Source organism: Cebus imitator, unplaced genomic scaffold (assembly GCF_001604975.1).
Source record: "Cebus imitator isolate Cc_AM_T3 unplaced genomic scaffold, Cebus_imitator-1.0 Scaffold54, whole genome shotgun sequence".
In the NCBI taxonomy this organism is placed as follows: Eukaryota; Metazoa; Chordata; class Mammalia; order Primates; family Cebidae; genus Cebus; species Cebus imitator.
The window spans coordinates 5,064,386-5,076,912 of record NW_016107369.1 but is presented as its reverse complement, the minus strand read 5'-3'; the positions used below and the strand labels follow the sequence as shown (position 1 = coordinate 5,076,912).

Sequence of the window (12,527 nt, the reverse complement as noted above, 5' to 3'; positions counted from 1 at the left end):
GCAGAAATAATATATTACTTGATCTTAGTTTTAAGTTCAGCCGAGTCTTAAAGTTTTTGAGCACAGGTACATACTGTATTAGAAATTATGGCTGGGTGTGGTGGCTCATGCCTGTAATCCCAGGACTTTGGGAGGCTGAGGTGGGCAGATTGCCCGAGCTCAGGAGTTCAAGACCACCTAGACAACATGATGAAACCCAGTCTCTACAAAAAAATACAAAAATTAGCTGGGCATGGTGCTACACACCTGTAATCTCAGTTTAGGAGGCTGAGGCAGGAGAATCTCTTGAGCCCTGGGGTGGAGGCTGCAGTGAACCATGTTCATGCCACTGCACTCCAGTCTGGGTGACAAAGCGAGACCCCCATCTCAAAAAAAAAAAAAAGGAAAAAAAAGAAATAATGGATGTTTGGAGTCAAAAGAGAGTCTCCTGCCTGGGTGCTCTCTTGCTAAAATGTCCTTCTCTTGCCAGAAAGAAGGGCATTTAAAAAGCAAGGCAAGGGAATAGGGAGTTACTGTTAACGGGTACCAAATTTCAGTTTAGGTAGGTGAAAAACATTCTGGAAATGAATGTGCTGATGATTGCACAATTAATGTACTTAATACCACTGAACTGTATGCTTAAAAGTTGTTAAAATGGTCAAATTTATGTATATTTCACCACAATTTAAAATAACAAAGCCAAGTGATAGAAGTAGAGGTAATGGTTATTAAATTTTTTAGTTTATTTTTAAGTTGTTTTTACAGATTTTGGGGATTTTAAAGATGTGTTCCTTGAGTTGGATTTTTTTCCCTGTCTTCTCAATTTAATTTCCTTTCTTTGGCCAGGAAGAGTATTAAAAACATTATATTTTTTTTCTTTGGTCTTCTAGCCATCTCTATGGTCACTTTATTTGCAGTCTTTATTTTCTAAGTTTTCATTCTTATCTCTTACAGTGTTTCACTCTTCTCCACCTAATCTTTTCATTTTAATCTGACAAAATCAAGTCTAGCACTTTGAACTTAAATTCATCTTCTAAATAAGTATCTCATTCTAAAATATTCCATGGCCTAGCTCTCTCACTTCTATTTTTAGTGTTCCACCTGCCACTGTCTTTAAAATTTAATTCAAACAATATTGATTTTAAAATGTTTTTCATTTGCTCTTTTGTCTTTTTCATGCTAAATTTGCTGGAACTTCTTTGAAAAGGAGAAAACTGAAATTCAAATACAGCCATCTAATTACTTAATTTGTGAGAGTAAGACTCACTGCAGAGTTCTATCCCAGAATGTGGTATCATAAGGCCACCCATGTAGTTTATTAGATCCTACCTTCAATGATTTTTTTTTTTAAATTTTCTTTTAGAGACAGGGTCTCTCTCGCTCTATTGCCGATGCTGAAATGCAGTGGTATGATTATAGCTCCCAGCATCCTCAAAGGTTCAAGTGATCATCCCATCTCAGCCTCCTAAGTAGCTGATACTACAGGCTCACACCACCATGCCCAGCTAATTTATTATTATTATTTATTTTGTTTTGAGATGGAGTCTCATACTGTCACCCAGGCTGGAGTGCCATGGCACCATCTTGGGTCACTGCAACCTCTGCCTCCTGGGTTCAAGTGATTCTCATGCCTCAGCCTCTCCAATAGCTGGGATTATAGGCACATGCCACCACACCTGGCTAATTTTTGTATTTTTAGTAAAGATGGGGTTTCACCATGTTGCCCAGGCTGGCCTTAAACTCCTGACCTCAGGTGATCCACTCACCTTGGCCTCCCAAAGTGCTGGGATTACAGGCATGAGCCACTGTGCCCCACCTTATTATTTTTTGTAGAGATGGAGTCTCACTCTGTTGCCCAGGCTGATCTCAAACTCCTGGGCTCAGGCAATCTTCCTGCCTCAGCTTCCCAAAGCACTGGGATTACAGATACGAGCCATTGCACCTGGCCCAATAACTATTTTTGTTATGGTTGAGCTTTCCATCAGTAACATTCCTCAGAAATTGATAACAAAGAGAAGCTAATTTTTAGATGCTTTAGTTAAGGCAATATATTAGTTGAGTTCTTTACAATTAAAATGCCATTGAAATTCCTTTGGGATATTTGGCAAAACAAATTCGGTTTAGAGAAAAGTACATGTTGAAAAATTTTGTACATATGTATATTTTCTGGAGAGTGAGTTTATAGTTTTTTTTTCCAGACTTCCAAAGATGTGGCTTACCCAGAAAATGTTAAGAACCACTGTTTATAGCATTAAATGAACTAGTTATGCAACTGGTTAGCATACTGAGCATACAGTAAAAACTCAACAAATGTTAATATTGAGTACTACTGTGTGCAAGGGAAGAGTGGAAGGGAAATATGTCAAATAATTAGGCAGAGGCTGAATCATGTAAGATTTTATGGAGCATGGTAGATATACACTGACAGATTTAGCTGGAGGAACTTTAAGCTGGAGAGTGATATGAACTGATTGACATTTTAAAAAATCAATTCTGGCCACTTTATGGAGAATAGATTTAGGGGTGTGAAGGGGAAAGGATAAGAATGGGAACAGAGAGATCTGTCGAGAGGCTGTTGAATTAGTCCAGGAAAGAAGGGATGGTTCCCTGGATTATTTGATTTCAGGGTGTATTTTGAAGGTAGAAACAACTGGATTTACTGGTGGATTGGTTATGGAAGGGTGAAGGAAAAGAAAATATGAAGGATGATATCTGGGTTTTTTATTTGAGAATTGGGGTTTATGGTGGTGCTATTTCTTGAGATGGGAGAAGATTGGATTGGGGGAATATGGTTTTGAAGATAATTAGGTTTAAGTGGGGTTTTTTGTTTGTTTGTGTTTTTTTTTTTTTTTTTTGACAGAGTCTTGCTCTGTCATCCAGACAAGTGTACAGTGGCACGATCTTGGCTCACTGCAACATCTGCCTCTCAAGTTCAAGTGATTCTTCTGCCTCAGCCTCCCAAGTAGCTGGGATTACAGATGTCCACCACCATACTTGCCTAATTTTTGTATTTTTAGCAGAGACGGGTTTTCACCATGTTGTCCAGGCTGGTCTCCAACTCCTGACCTCAGGTGGTCTACCCCCCTCGGCCTCCCAAAGTGCTAGGATTACAGGCATGAGCCACTGCACCGGGCCGTTTTTTGTTTTGTTTTTGAGACAAAGTATGGCTCTATCACCCAGGCTGGAGTGCAGCTACATGACCTTAGCTCACTGCAGCCCCGGCATCCGGACTTAAGCCATCCTCCTACCTCAGCCTCCCAAGTAGCTGAGATTACAGGCTAATTTTTAAATTTTTTGTAGAGATCGGTTTTCACCATGTTGGCCAGGCTGGTCTCAAACTCGTGAGCTCAAGCAATCCACCCAGCTTGGCCTCCCAAAGCACTCAGATTACAGGCATGTACCACTGTGTCTGGCCTTAAGTGTTTTTTTTTTTTTTTTTTTTTTTTTTTTTTTTTTTGAGACGGAATCTCGCTCTGTTGCCCAAGGTGGAGTGCAGTGGCCCAATCTTGGCTCACTGCAACTTCTGCTCCTGGGTTCAAGTGATTCTCCTGCCTCAGCCTCCCTGGTAGTGGGGATTACAGGTGCCCGCCACCATGCCTGGCTAATATTTTGTATTTTTTAGTAGAGACAGGGTTTCACCATGTTGCCCAGGTTGGTCTCGAACTTCTGACCTCATGATCCACCTGCCTCAGCCTCCCAAAGTGCTGGGATTACAAGCGTGATCCCCACGCCCGGCCAGTTTTTTATATTTGTAAATAGAGAGGGAGTAACCATTTGGACATAAACCTTTGTAGTTCTTTAGAAAGATTGGGACTAGAAATATAAATATGGAACCACAGACATGCAGATGAAGGTAAAATCCTCATGTTGAAATAGGAGAGTTCCCTGACCCTAGGACATGTGGCAGGGGTGTGGCTTGCCTGTGTGCACTCAAACCTCTTGTGGGAGTGGGAACATGCAGACAGGCAGGTGTAGGAGTCAGGGCAAATGCTTTTAGGCTTCAGCCCCACAGTAGCATCTAGGAGTAGGTGCCTGTGACTCCCAAAGCCCAAGTGGGCATTTTTTTTTTTTGAGATGGAGTCTCACTCTGTTGCCCAGGCTGGAGTGCAGTGGTGTGGTCTCGGCTTACTGCAAGCTCTGCCTCCCAAGTTCAAGTGATTCTCCTACCTGTCTCCCCAGTAGCTAGGACTACAGGCATGTGCCGCCATGCCTGACTAATTTTTGTAGTTTTGGTAGAGACAGGGTTTCATCATGTTGGCCAGGCTGGTCTTGAACTCCTGACCTCAAGCGATCCGCCTGCCTTGGCCTCCCAAAGTGCTGGGATTACAGGCATGAGCCACCACGCCTGGCCAGTGCACTCTTAGCTTTGCTGTCTGCAGATGCTTCAGTGTTAAGCGGCTCAGTGCTGTCTTGGTACGCAGGTCCTTGTCTGTCCAGGAACAATCAGGTCGCACACAGACTTGAAGGATGGTGAATGCAGGGGTGTTATTGAGTGGTGGAGGTGGCTCTCAGTGGGATGGATGAGGAGCTGGAAAGGGGATGGAGTGGGAAGATGATCTTCCCTTGGAGTTTGGCCATTCAGCCTCCAATCCTCTCTTACCGTCCCCAGTCAAACTCCTCTGGGCATTCAGATGCTCCCCTTCTTTCTGATGTGCTGTTCTGCAGTTCTTCTGCCCTTCTGTTCTTCTCCTTGTAGAGCCTGAGGTTTGGGGTTTATATGGGTATAGAATAGTGGGGCATGGTGGGCCAAAAGGCAACTTTTGGGCATGAAAACAGGAATGCCTATTCCCATTTTGGGCCGCAGGTTTCTAGCTTGAGGGTGAGGCCTTTGCTGGGGAACCACCCTCTTCTACCCGGTATTTCCCTGTCTCCCTTTCGTATCAATTTATGGGACTAAGTGAGTTAGAGAGTAGGATGGGGCCTTAGAGGAAAAAGAAAAGGAAAAAGGAAAGTCAATAAAGTAGGAGAGAAACCAGCATAGTAGTTTTATAGAAGCTGGGAGTAGTGTTTCAAGGAAAATGGTATGTGTTTGCTTCAAAGAGGTCACGTAAGACAAAACAGGCTGGGTATGGTGGCTAATGGCTGTAATGCCAGCACTTTCGGAGGCCTAGGTGGGTGGATCACCTGAAGTCAGGAGTTCGAGACAGCCTGGCCAACATGGCAAAATCCTGGCTTTACTAAAAATATGAAAATTAGCCTGGCATGGTGGCACACGCCTGTAATCCCAGCTACTCAGGAGGCTGAGGCAGGAGAGAATCGCTTGATCCTGGGAGGCGGAGGTTGCAGTAAGCCGAGATCGCACCAATGCACTCTAGACTGGGAGAGAAGAGCGAAACTCCATTTAAAAAAAAAAAAAAGAGAGAAAAAAAAGACACAACAGAGAAGTGACCACTGTTTTGGCAACATAGGTCGTAGATGCCTTGACAACAGCAGTTTATATGTATGTAGGGACAGAAGCCTGATTGTTGTACATTAAGGAGAGAGAGTGATGTGAGGAAGTAGAGACAGCAGAAAAGACATTGCAAGAACTTTTGCAGTGAAGAGGGTATGGAAGAGGTCATGGATCAAGAGAGAGGGATTTTGGTTTTCTTTTCCTTTCTTTATTTTTTTTTTTGAGACCAAGTCTTGCTCTTTAGCCAGGCTGGAGTGCAGTGGCATGATCTCGTCTCACTGCAACCTCTGACTCCCTGGTTCAAGCTGTTCTCCTGCCTCAGCCTCCCCAGTAGCTGGGATTATAGGCATGTACCACCATGCCCAGCTAATTTTTGTATTTTTAGTAGAGATGGGATTTCACCATGTTGGCCAGGATGGTCTCAATCTCCTGACCTCGTGATTCACCTGCCTTGGCCTCCCAAAGTGCTGGGATTACAGGCGTGAGCCACCATGCCCGACCTTTTTTTTTTTTTTTTTTTTTTTAAAGCAGTGTTTCATTTTGTCATCCAGGCTGGAGTACAGTGGGACATGGGACAAACACGGCTCACTTTAGCTTCAGCCTGCCAGGCTCAAGTGATTCTCCGACCTCAGCCTCCTGAGTAGCTGGGACTACAGAAGCATGCCACCACGCCCAGCAGGGTTTCACTGTGTTGCCCAGGCTGGTCTTTTTTTTTTTTTTCTTTCTTCCCAGATGGAGTCTTGCTCTGTCACCTAGGCTGGAGTGCAGTGGCGCAGTCTCGGCTCACTGCAACCTCTGTCGCCCGGGGTTCAAGTGATTCTCCTGCGTCAGCCTCCTGAGTAGCTGGGATGGACTAAAGGCTCCTGCCACCACACCCAGCTGATTTTCCAGGCTGGCCTTGAACTCCTGAGCTCAAGCCTCAGCCTCCCAAAGTGCTCGGATTATAGGCATGAGCCACCCCACCTGCCCTGAGGTTTTTGTTTTGTTTTGTTTTGTTTTTTTTGGGACGGAGTTTCGCTCTTGTTACCCAGGCTGGAGTGCAATGGCACGATCTTGGCTCACCACAATCTCCGCCTCCTGGGTTCAGGCAATTCTCCTGCCTCAGCCTCCTGAGTAGCTGGGATTACAGGTGCGCGCCATCATGCCCAGGTAATTTTTTGTAAAACCTTATTTTCAATCAATGATTTTATAATGGCTATAAGGTCAATTGTCACTCTGGAAAAAGATATATTGGACTGCTATATCACCTACACTGAAAAAATTCAAAATGAATGACAAATANGACCAGGATGGTCTCGATCTCTTGACCTCGTGATCCACCCGCCTCGGCCTCCCAAAGTGCTGGGATTACAGGCTTGAGCCACCGCGCCCAGCTGTTTTGTTTTTTTGAGATGGAGTCTCACTCTGTCTCCCAGGCTGGAGTGCAGTGGCATGATCTCAGCTCACTGCAACCTCCATCTCTAGGGTTTAAGTGATTCTTCTGCCTCAGCCTTCCGAGTAGCTGAGACCACAGACACGTGCCACCACACCCAGCTAATTTTCGTATTTTTAGTAGAGACTGAGTTTCACTATATTGGCTAAGCTGGTCTCAAACTCCTGACTTCGTGATCTGCCCACCTCGGCCTCCCAAAGTGCTGGGATTACAGGCATGAGCCCCCGCACCTGGCCCTGTTTTTTTTTTTTAAGCACAGAAATTGTGCAACAGGCTTGCTACTGAGCATAAGCCTAGAGAAGGTAGAAACTGATGGTGCATGAGAAAGATGATATTCAAATGATGTCCTTGACAAAGCAAGAACAGGTGGCATCTAGAGTGCTAACAGAAGAGTCTGTTTTATGGAAGCAGGAACACTTAATTCTTTGTAACTGGAGGAAAGCACAGGAGTATGAGTGAAGATGCAGGTGGGTTCATTGATACTCATTTTTCTTAACACGCCTGATAAAATTCCTTCCCATTCATAGTTTGAAAGAGTGAAGTTTGGTAAGGGAGAGTGATTTATTTGTATTCTATCACGGACCAGTGGCATCCATAGTTATAGAACTCATATCTAGACTTCCAGGTGAGTGTTCCAGTTTATGTTCTTTGAGATTGAAGTGTCATATAGATTAATGTGTTTTCTGTCTTCTTGGTTCATCTGGATGTTTTGTTCTAGGGACAGATTTGGAAGCATCTTTGCTAAGTTTTGAAAAACTTGACCGTGCCTCACCAGATCTTTGGCCAGAACAGTGTAAGTTTTTGCTTTCTTTAAATCAGAGTCAATGCAGGAGAAACAGTGCTCCTTGGGAGATTTTTAAAGAGTTATCATTTATTCTGTAAATTTTTATTTATTTTGAATCTAGTCAAATTTAGTAGTGGGGTGTTGTATACCAACCTTAGTGACATTTATGTTAAGTTCTGATAACTGGCTGAGCCTGGTGGCTCATGTCTGTAATCCCAGCACTTTGGGAGGCTGAGTTGGGAGGATCACCTGAGATCAGGAGTTTGAGACTAGCATGGCCAACATGGCAAAACCCTACCTCTACTAAAAAAAAATGCAAATATTGGCTGGGTGTGGTGGCACATGCCTGTAATCCCAGCTACTTGGGAGGCTGAGGTATGAGAATCTTTTGAACCCAGGAGGCGGAGGCTGCCATGAGCAGAGACTGTGCCACTGTACTTCAGGCTGGGTGACAGAGTGAGACTCTGTCTCAAAAAAAAAAAAAAAAAAAAACCAAAGTTCTGATAACTCACTACCATTGGATCAGCCTGACGCATTATCATTTAACTTAAATGATTAAAGGTTTATTTTATTTAGAAGAGAAGAGACTGAAGTCCAGTGTTAAGAGTAGCTGTTTGGTGGTTTAATATTTTTGGAACACAGTGTGACTCAGAGAATAAGAAGCCTTTAAACAATTAATAATTATTTTGTTTTGAGCCATCATCTTGCTCTGTTGCCCAGGGCTAGAGTGCGGTGGTGTACTCAGCTCACTGCAGCCTCTGCCTCATGGGTTCAAGCGAATCTCCTGTCTCAGCCTCCTAAGTGTCTGGGACTATAGGCACGTGCCACCAGATCCAGCTAATTTTTGGTATTTTTAGTAGAGATGGGGTTTCACCATGTTGGCCAGGCTAGTCTTGATCTCTTGACCTCATGATCCACCCGCCTCAGCCTCCCAAAGTGCTGGGATTACAGGCATGAGCCACCTGCTCGGCCTACTTCATTCTTTTAAATGTATTCCATTATATAGATATACTATAGTTTATGTATTCATACATTATTTGGAAACTTAAGTCATGTCTAGTTTTTTTTTGTTTGTTTTTTTAATTAGAGCCAGGATTTCACTGTGTCACTCAGGCTTTATGCAGTAGTTTGATCACAGCTGACTATAGCGTCAACTTCCTGGGCTCAAGTGATCCTCTCACTTCAGCCTCCTCAGTAACTAGGACTACAGGCATGTACCACCACAACCAGCTATTTAAAATTTTTTATTTTGTAGAGACAGAGTCTCACTATGTTGGCCAGACTAGTCTCAGACTCCTGGGCTCAGGTTGTCTTTCTACCTGGGCCTCCCAGAGTGCTGGGATTACAGGTGTGAGCCACTGTGCCTGGGCCATTATCTAGTTTTTGATTTTACAGTTTATCAGTGAATACTCCTGTACACATATCTTTGTATACATGGAAGAGGATACCTGTATGAAGGCCCTTTTCCTCACATACTAGCCAGTGTTAGATATTACTAATCTATTACTTTTATTTTGCATTTCCTTTTTGGTGAGATTGAACATTATCTTTTTTTTATTTTTGAGACGCAGTCTTGCTCTGTCGCCCAGACTGAAGTGCAGTGGCTCAATCTCAGCTCACTGCAGCCTCTGCCTCTTGGATTCAAGCAATTCTCTTGCCTTAGCCTCCCAAGTAGCTGGGACTACAGGCGAACACTGCTATGCCTGGCTAATTTTTTGTATTTTAATAGAGATGGGGTTTCACTGTGTTGCGCTTGCTGGTCTCAAACTGAGCTCAGGGAGTCCACCCAACTCGGCCTCCTAAAGTGCTGGGATTATAGGCATGAGCCACTGCACCTGGCCCACGGTATTTTATTTAAAAAATTTTTATTTTAATTATTTATTTTTTTAGAAACAGTCTCATTCTATCACCCAAGCTAAAGTGCAATGGCATGATGATAGCTTACTACAGCCTCCAACTCCTGAGTTCAAGCCATCCTCCTGCCTTAGCCTCCTGAGTAGCTAGGACTATAGGTGTATATTACCATGCCCAGCTAATTTATTTATTTTTTTGAGACAGGGTCTTGCTCTGTTGCCCAGGTTGGAGTGCAGAGGTGTGATCATGGCTCACTGCAGCCTTAACTTCTTGGGCTCAAGCCTCCCGAGTAGCTAGGACTGCAGGTGCACATCACTATGCCTGGCTAAGTTTTGTATCTTTTGTAGAGACAGTGTTTCACTGTATTGCCCAGGCTGGTCTCCAACTCCTGAGCTCAAGTGATTGACCCGCTTCAGCCTCCCAAAGTGCTGGGATTACAGACATGAGCCACCGCACCTGGCCTAGTTTTTTTTATTTTTTGTAGATACTGGGGTCTTGCCTTCTTGCCCAGACTGATCTTCAGGTGATCCTTCTGCCTTGGCTTCCCAAAATGCCCAGCCCTGATGTTTATTTTTCTGCCTTTTAATGTGACTCTTGGGGTGAAAAATTTAAATAAATAAAATTGGATTGACAGAACAGCACCTCTAAAGAGGTAGTTTATACTTTCTGGTAAGAGATACAGTATCTTAGCACCCTCTCAACCAGCTAACTCCCGGTTCTTCAAAGTTCAGTTGAGGTATTATTTTCTCTGAAAAGCTTTTTATGCCCCTGGGTCTGACTTAGCTTTCCATTTTTTGTCTTTCCATAGCCCTGGCATCTTTCTTTGAGTGCTGAAATAGAATTATAGTTATTGGTTTATTCTCTCTCTTCTTAACTGTAAGAAAACAGACACAGCTGTTTTCTCATTATTTGAATCCTCTATGCCTGAGCAGTCATACTTATTGAATAAATAATGTGTTGTTTTTCTTTTTAGTACCAGGTGTTGCTGAATTTGCGGCTTCCTTCAAAAGTGTAAGTAATATCCCTTATTTACTGAGGCCTATCCAAAGTTTTGCTCCTGGGTAAAAGCGTAGCTCTCTCTTCTTTATTTTATTTTTCTATTTATGACAGAGTCTCACTCATCGCCTAGCTTGGAGTGCAGTGGTTCGATCTCGGCGCACTGTAACTTCCACTTAACCAGGTTCAAGCAATTATCCTGTCTCAGCCTCCTAAGTAGCTGGGATTACAGGCACCCACCACTATGCCCAGCTAATTTTTGCATTTTTAGTAGAGACAGAGTTCACCATGTTTGCCAGGCTGGTCTTGAACACCTGACCTCAAGTGATCTGCCCACCTTGGCCTCCCAAAGTGCTGGATTACAGGTATGAGCCACCGTACCCAGCCTTTTAAAATTTTTTGTGGAGATGAGTTCTCACTATTTTTCCCAGGCTTGTCTTGAACTTCTGGGTTTAAGCCATCCTCCTGCTTCAGGTGTTAGGCTAACCTAACCTCTCATGGTGTTAGGATTACAGGGGTGAGCCAACATAACTGGCTTTTTTTAAATGTGAAAAATGGGGAGAATAATAACTACTTTATAGAGTTGATTGGAGGTAAATGACATGATGCATGTAAAGTGTTTTGCTTGTCACATAATTAGTACATTTTAATTAAAAAAAAAGAGAAGGACACAAAGCTAAAATAATGTTTCTCAACCCTACCTTTTGTGTATGACAGAATCATTGAAATGCAGCTATGGAGCTCTCAAAAAATGCACTGTAATAAATGAGCACCAAGGGAAAAAAATAAATTAATTAAAAAAAAGAAAAACACATGTGAGGAGTCCCTTGCTCTACTTTTTCCACTGGACCCTTCCCTACCTCTCATATTCTAAATCATTGTCTGGGGTGTGGCCAATGCATTTATATATTATATATTATATGTAATATATATTATATATAATATATATAAATGCATTTGTGTATGAATAATACATACATATATATGTATTATTTATACATATATATATATATTTATACATATATATATATTTATATATATATAAAAATGCATTCCAGCCTGGGTGACTGGGCAACACTCTGCCTCAGAAAAAAAAAAATACGTATATATATTTTTTCTATTTTTTTTCTATTTATGACAGAGTCTCACTCATCACCTAGCTTGGAGTGCAGTGGTGCAATCTCGGCTCACTGCAACATTATTTTTTTTCTGAGACAGAGTGTTGCCCCGTCACCCAGGCTGGAGTGCAATGGCATGATCTTGGCTCACTGCAACCTCTGCCTCCCTGGTTCAAATAATTCTCCTGCCTCTGCTCAGCCTGCCAAGTAGCTGGGATTACAGGAGCATGCCACCACGCCTGGCTAATTTTTTGTATCTTTAGTAGAGACGGGGTTTTACCATGCTGGCCAGGCTGGTCTCGAACTCCTGACATCAGGTGATCCCCTGGTCTCGGCCTCCCAAAGTGCTGAGATTGCGGGTGTGAGCCACCATGCCTGGCCTGGCATTTATATTTTTAAAAGTTACATAGGTGATTCTGGTGTGCAACTAGCATTAAACTGCTGACCCAAAGTTATTCTAAGAATGGGCTTTCTTTCATAGTTCTAAGTTCACTTTCATAAATGAAAAATTGTAAAATTCTGAAGTTTTCTAAAACCTCTACAATAAAATTGTGAAATTCCTAGTGATGACCACTCCAGACTTCTCTCACTGAAATGAGGATTTTCTCATTCTTGATTCATCTTTGAATCTTCTCCTATGCCATAGAATGTGACTTACTCATTAGTGTTTCAAATATTTGAATTGGAGGCTTTCACCAGAACTGAATTTCAAGTAATTTCTTTCATTGCTATGCTAACTTATTAGGCATAAATCAGTAATAGTGGTCATACTTATTCTTCCACTATAATTTCTGAGACTGACTTTAAAGATGAGCCATATTTTTTTACAGTAACTATTTGTCGGCCATATCTAAACCTGGAGAAATCCAGATTTTTGAAATTGTAATCTGCCAGTATTTTCAAACAACTTGAAGACTATGTGACAAGCTACATTTCTTCTTCTTCGTCTTCTTTTTTTTTTTTTTTTTTTTT

The 12,527-nt window shown here is 42.5% G+C and overlaps 1 protein-coding gene across 4 annotated transcripts in view; it reads left to right on the top strand.

The window, feature by feature from the left end:
* Positions 1 to 12,527, top strand: part of LIN52 (lin-52 DREAM MuvB core complex component) — a 124,398-nt gene that overhangs the window by 1,535 nt on the left and 110,336 nt on the right. For 3 of the 4 annotated variants that reach the window (XM_017528693.2, XM_017528695.2, XM_017528694.2), the window contains exons 2-3: positions 7,522 to 7,596; positions 10,415 to 10,452. In XM_017528693.2, the coding sequence (XP_017384182.1) occupies positions 7,522 to 7,596; positions 10,415 to 10,452 (113 nt within the window). The remainder of the gene's footprint in view (positions 1 to 7,521; positions 7,597 to 10,414; positions 10,453 to 12,527) is intronic. The other variant, XM_037738556.1, reaches the window with a different exon arrangement.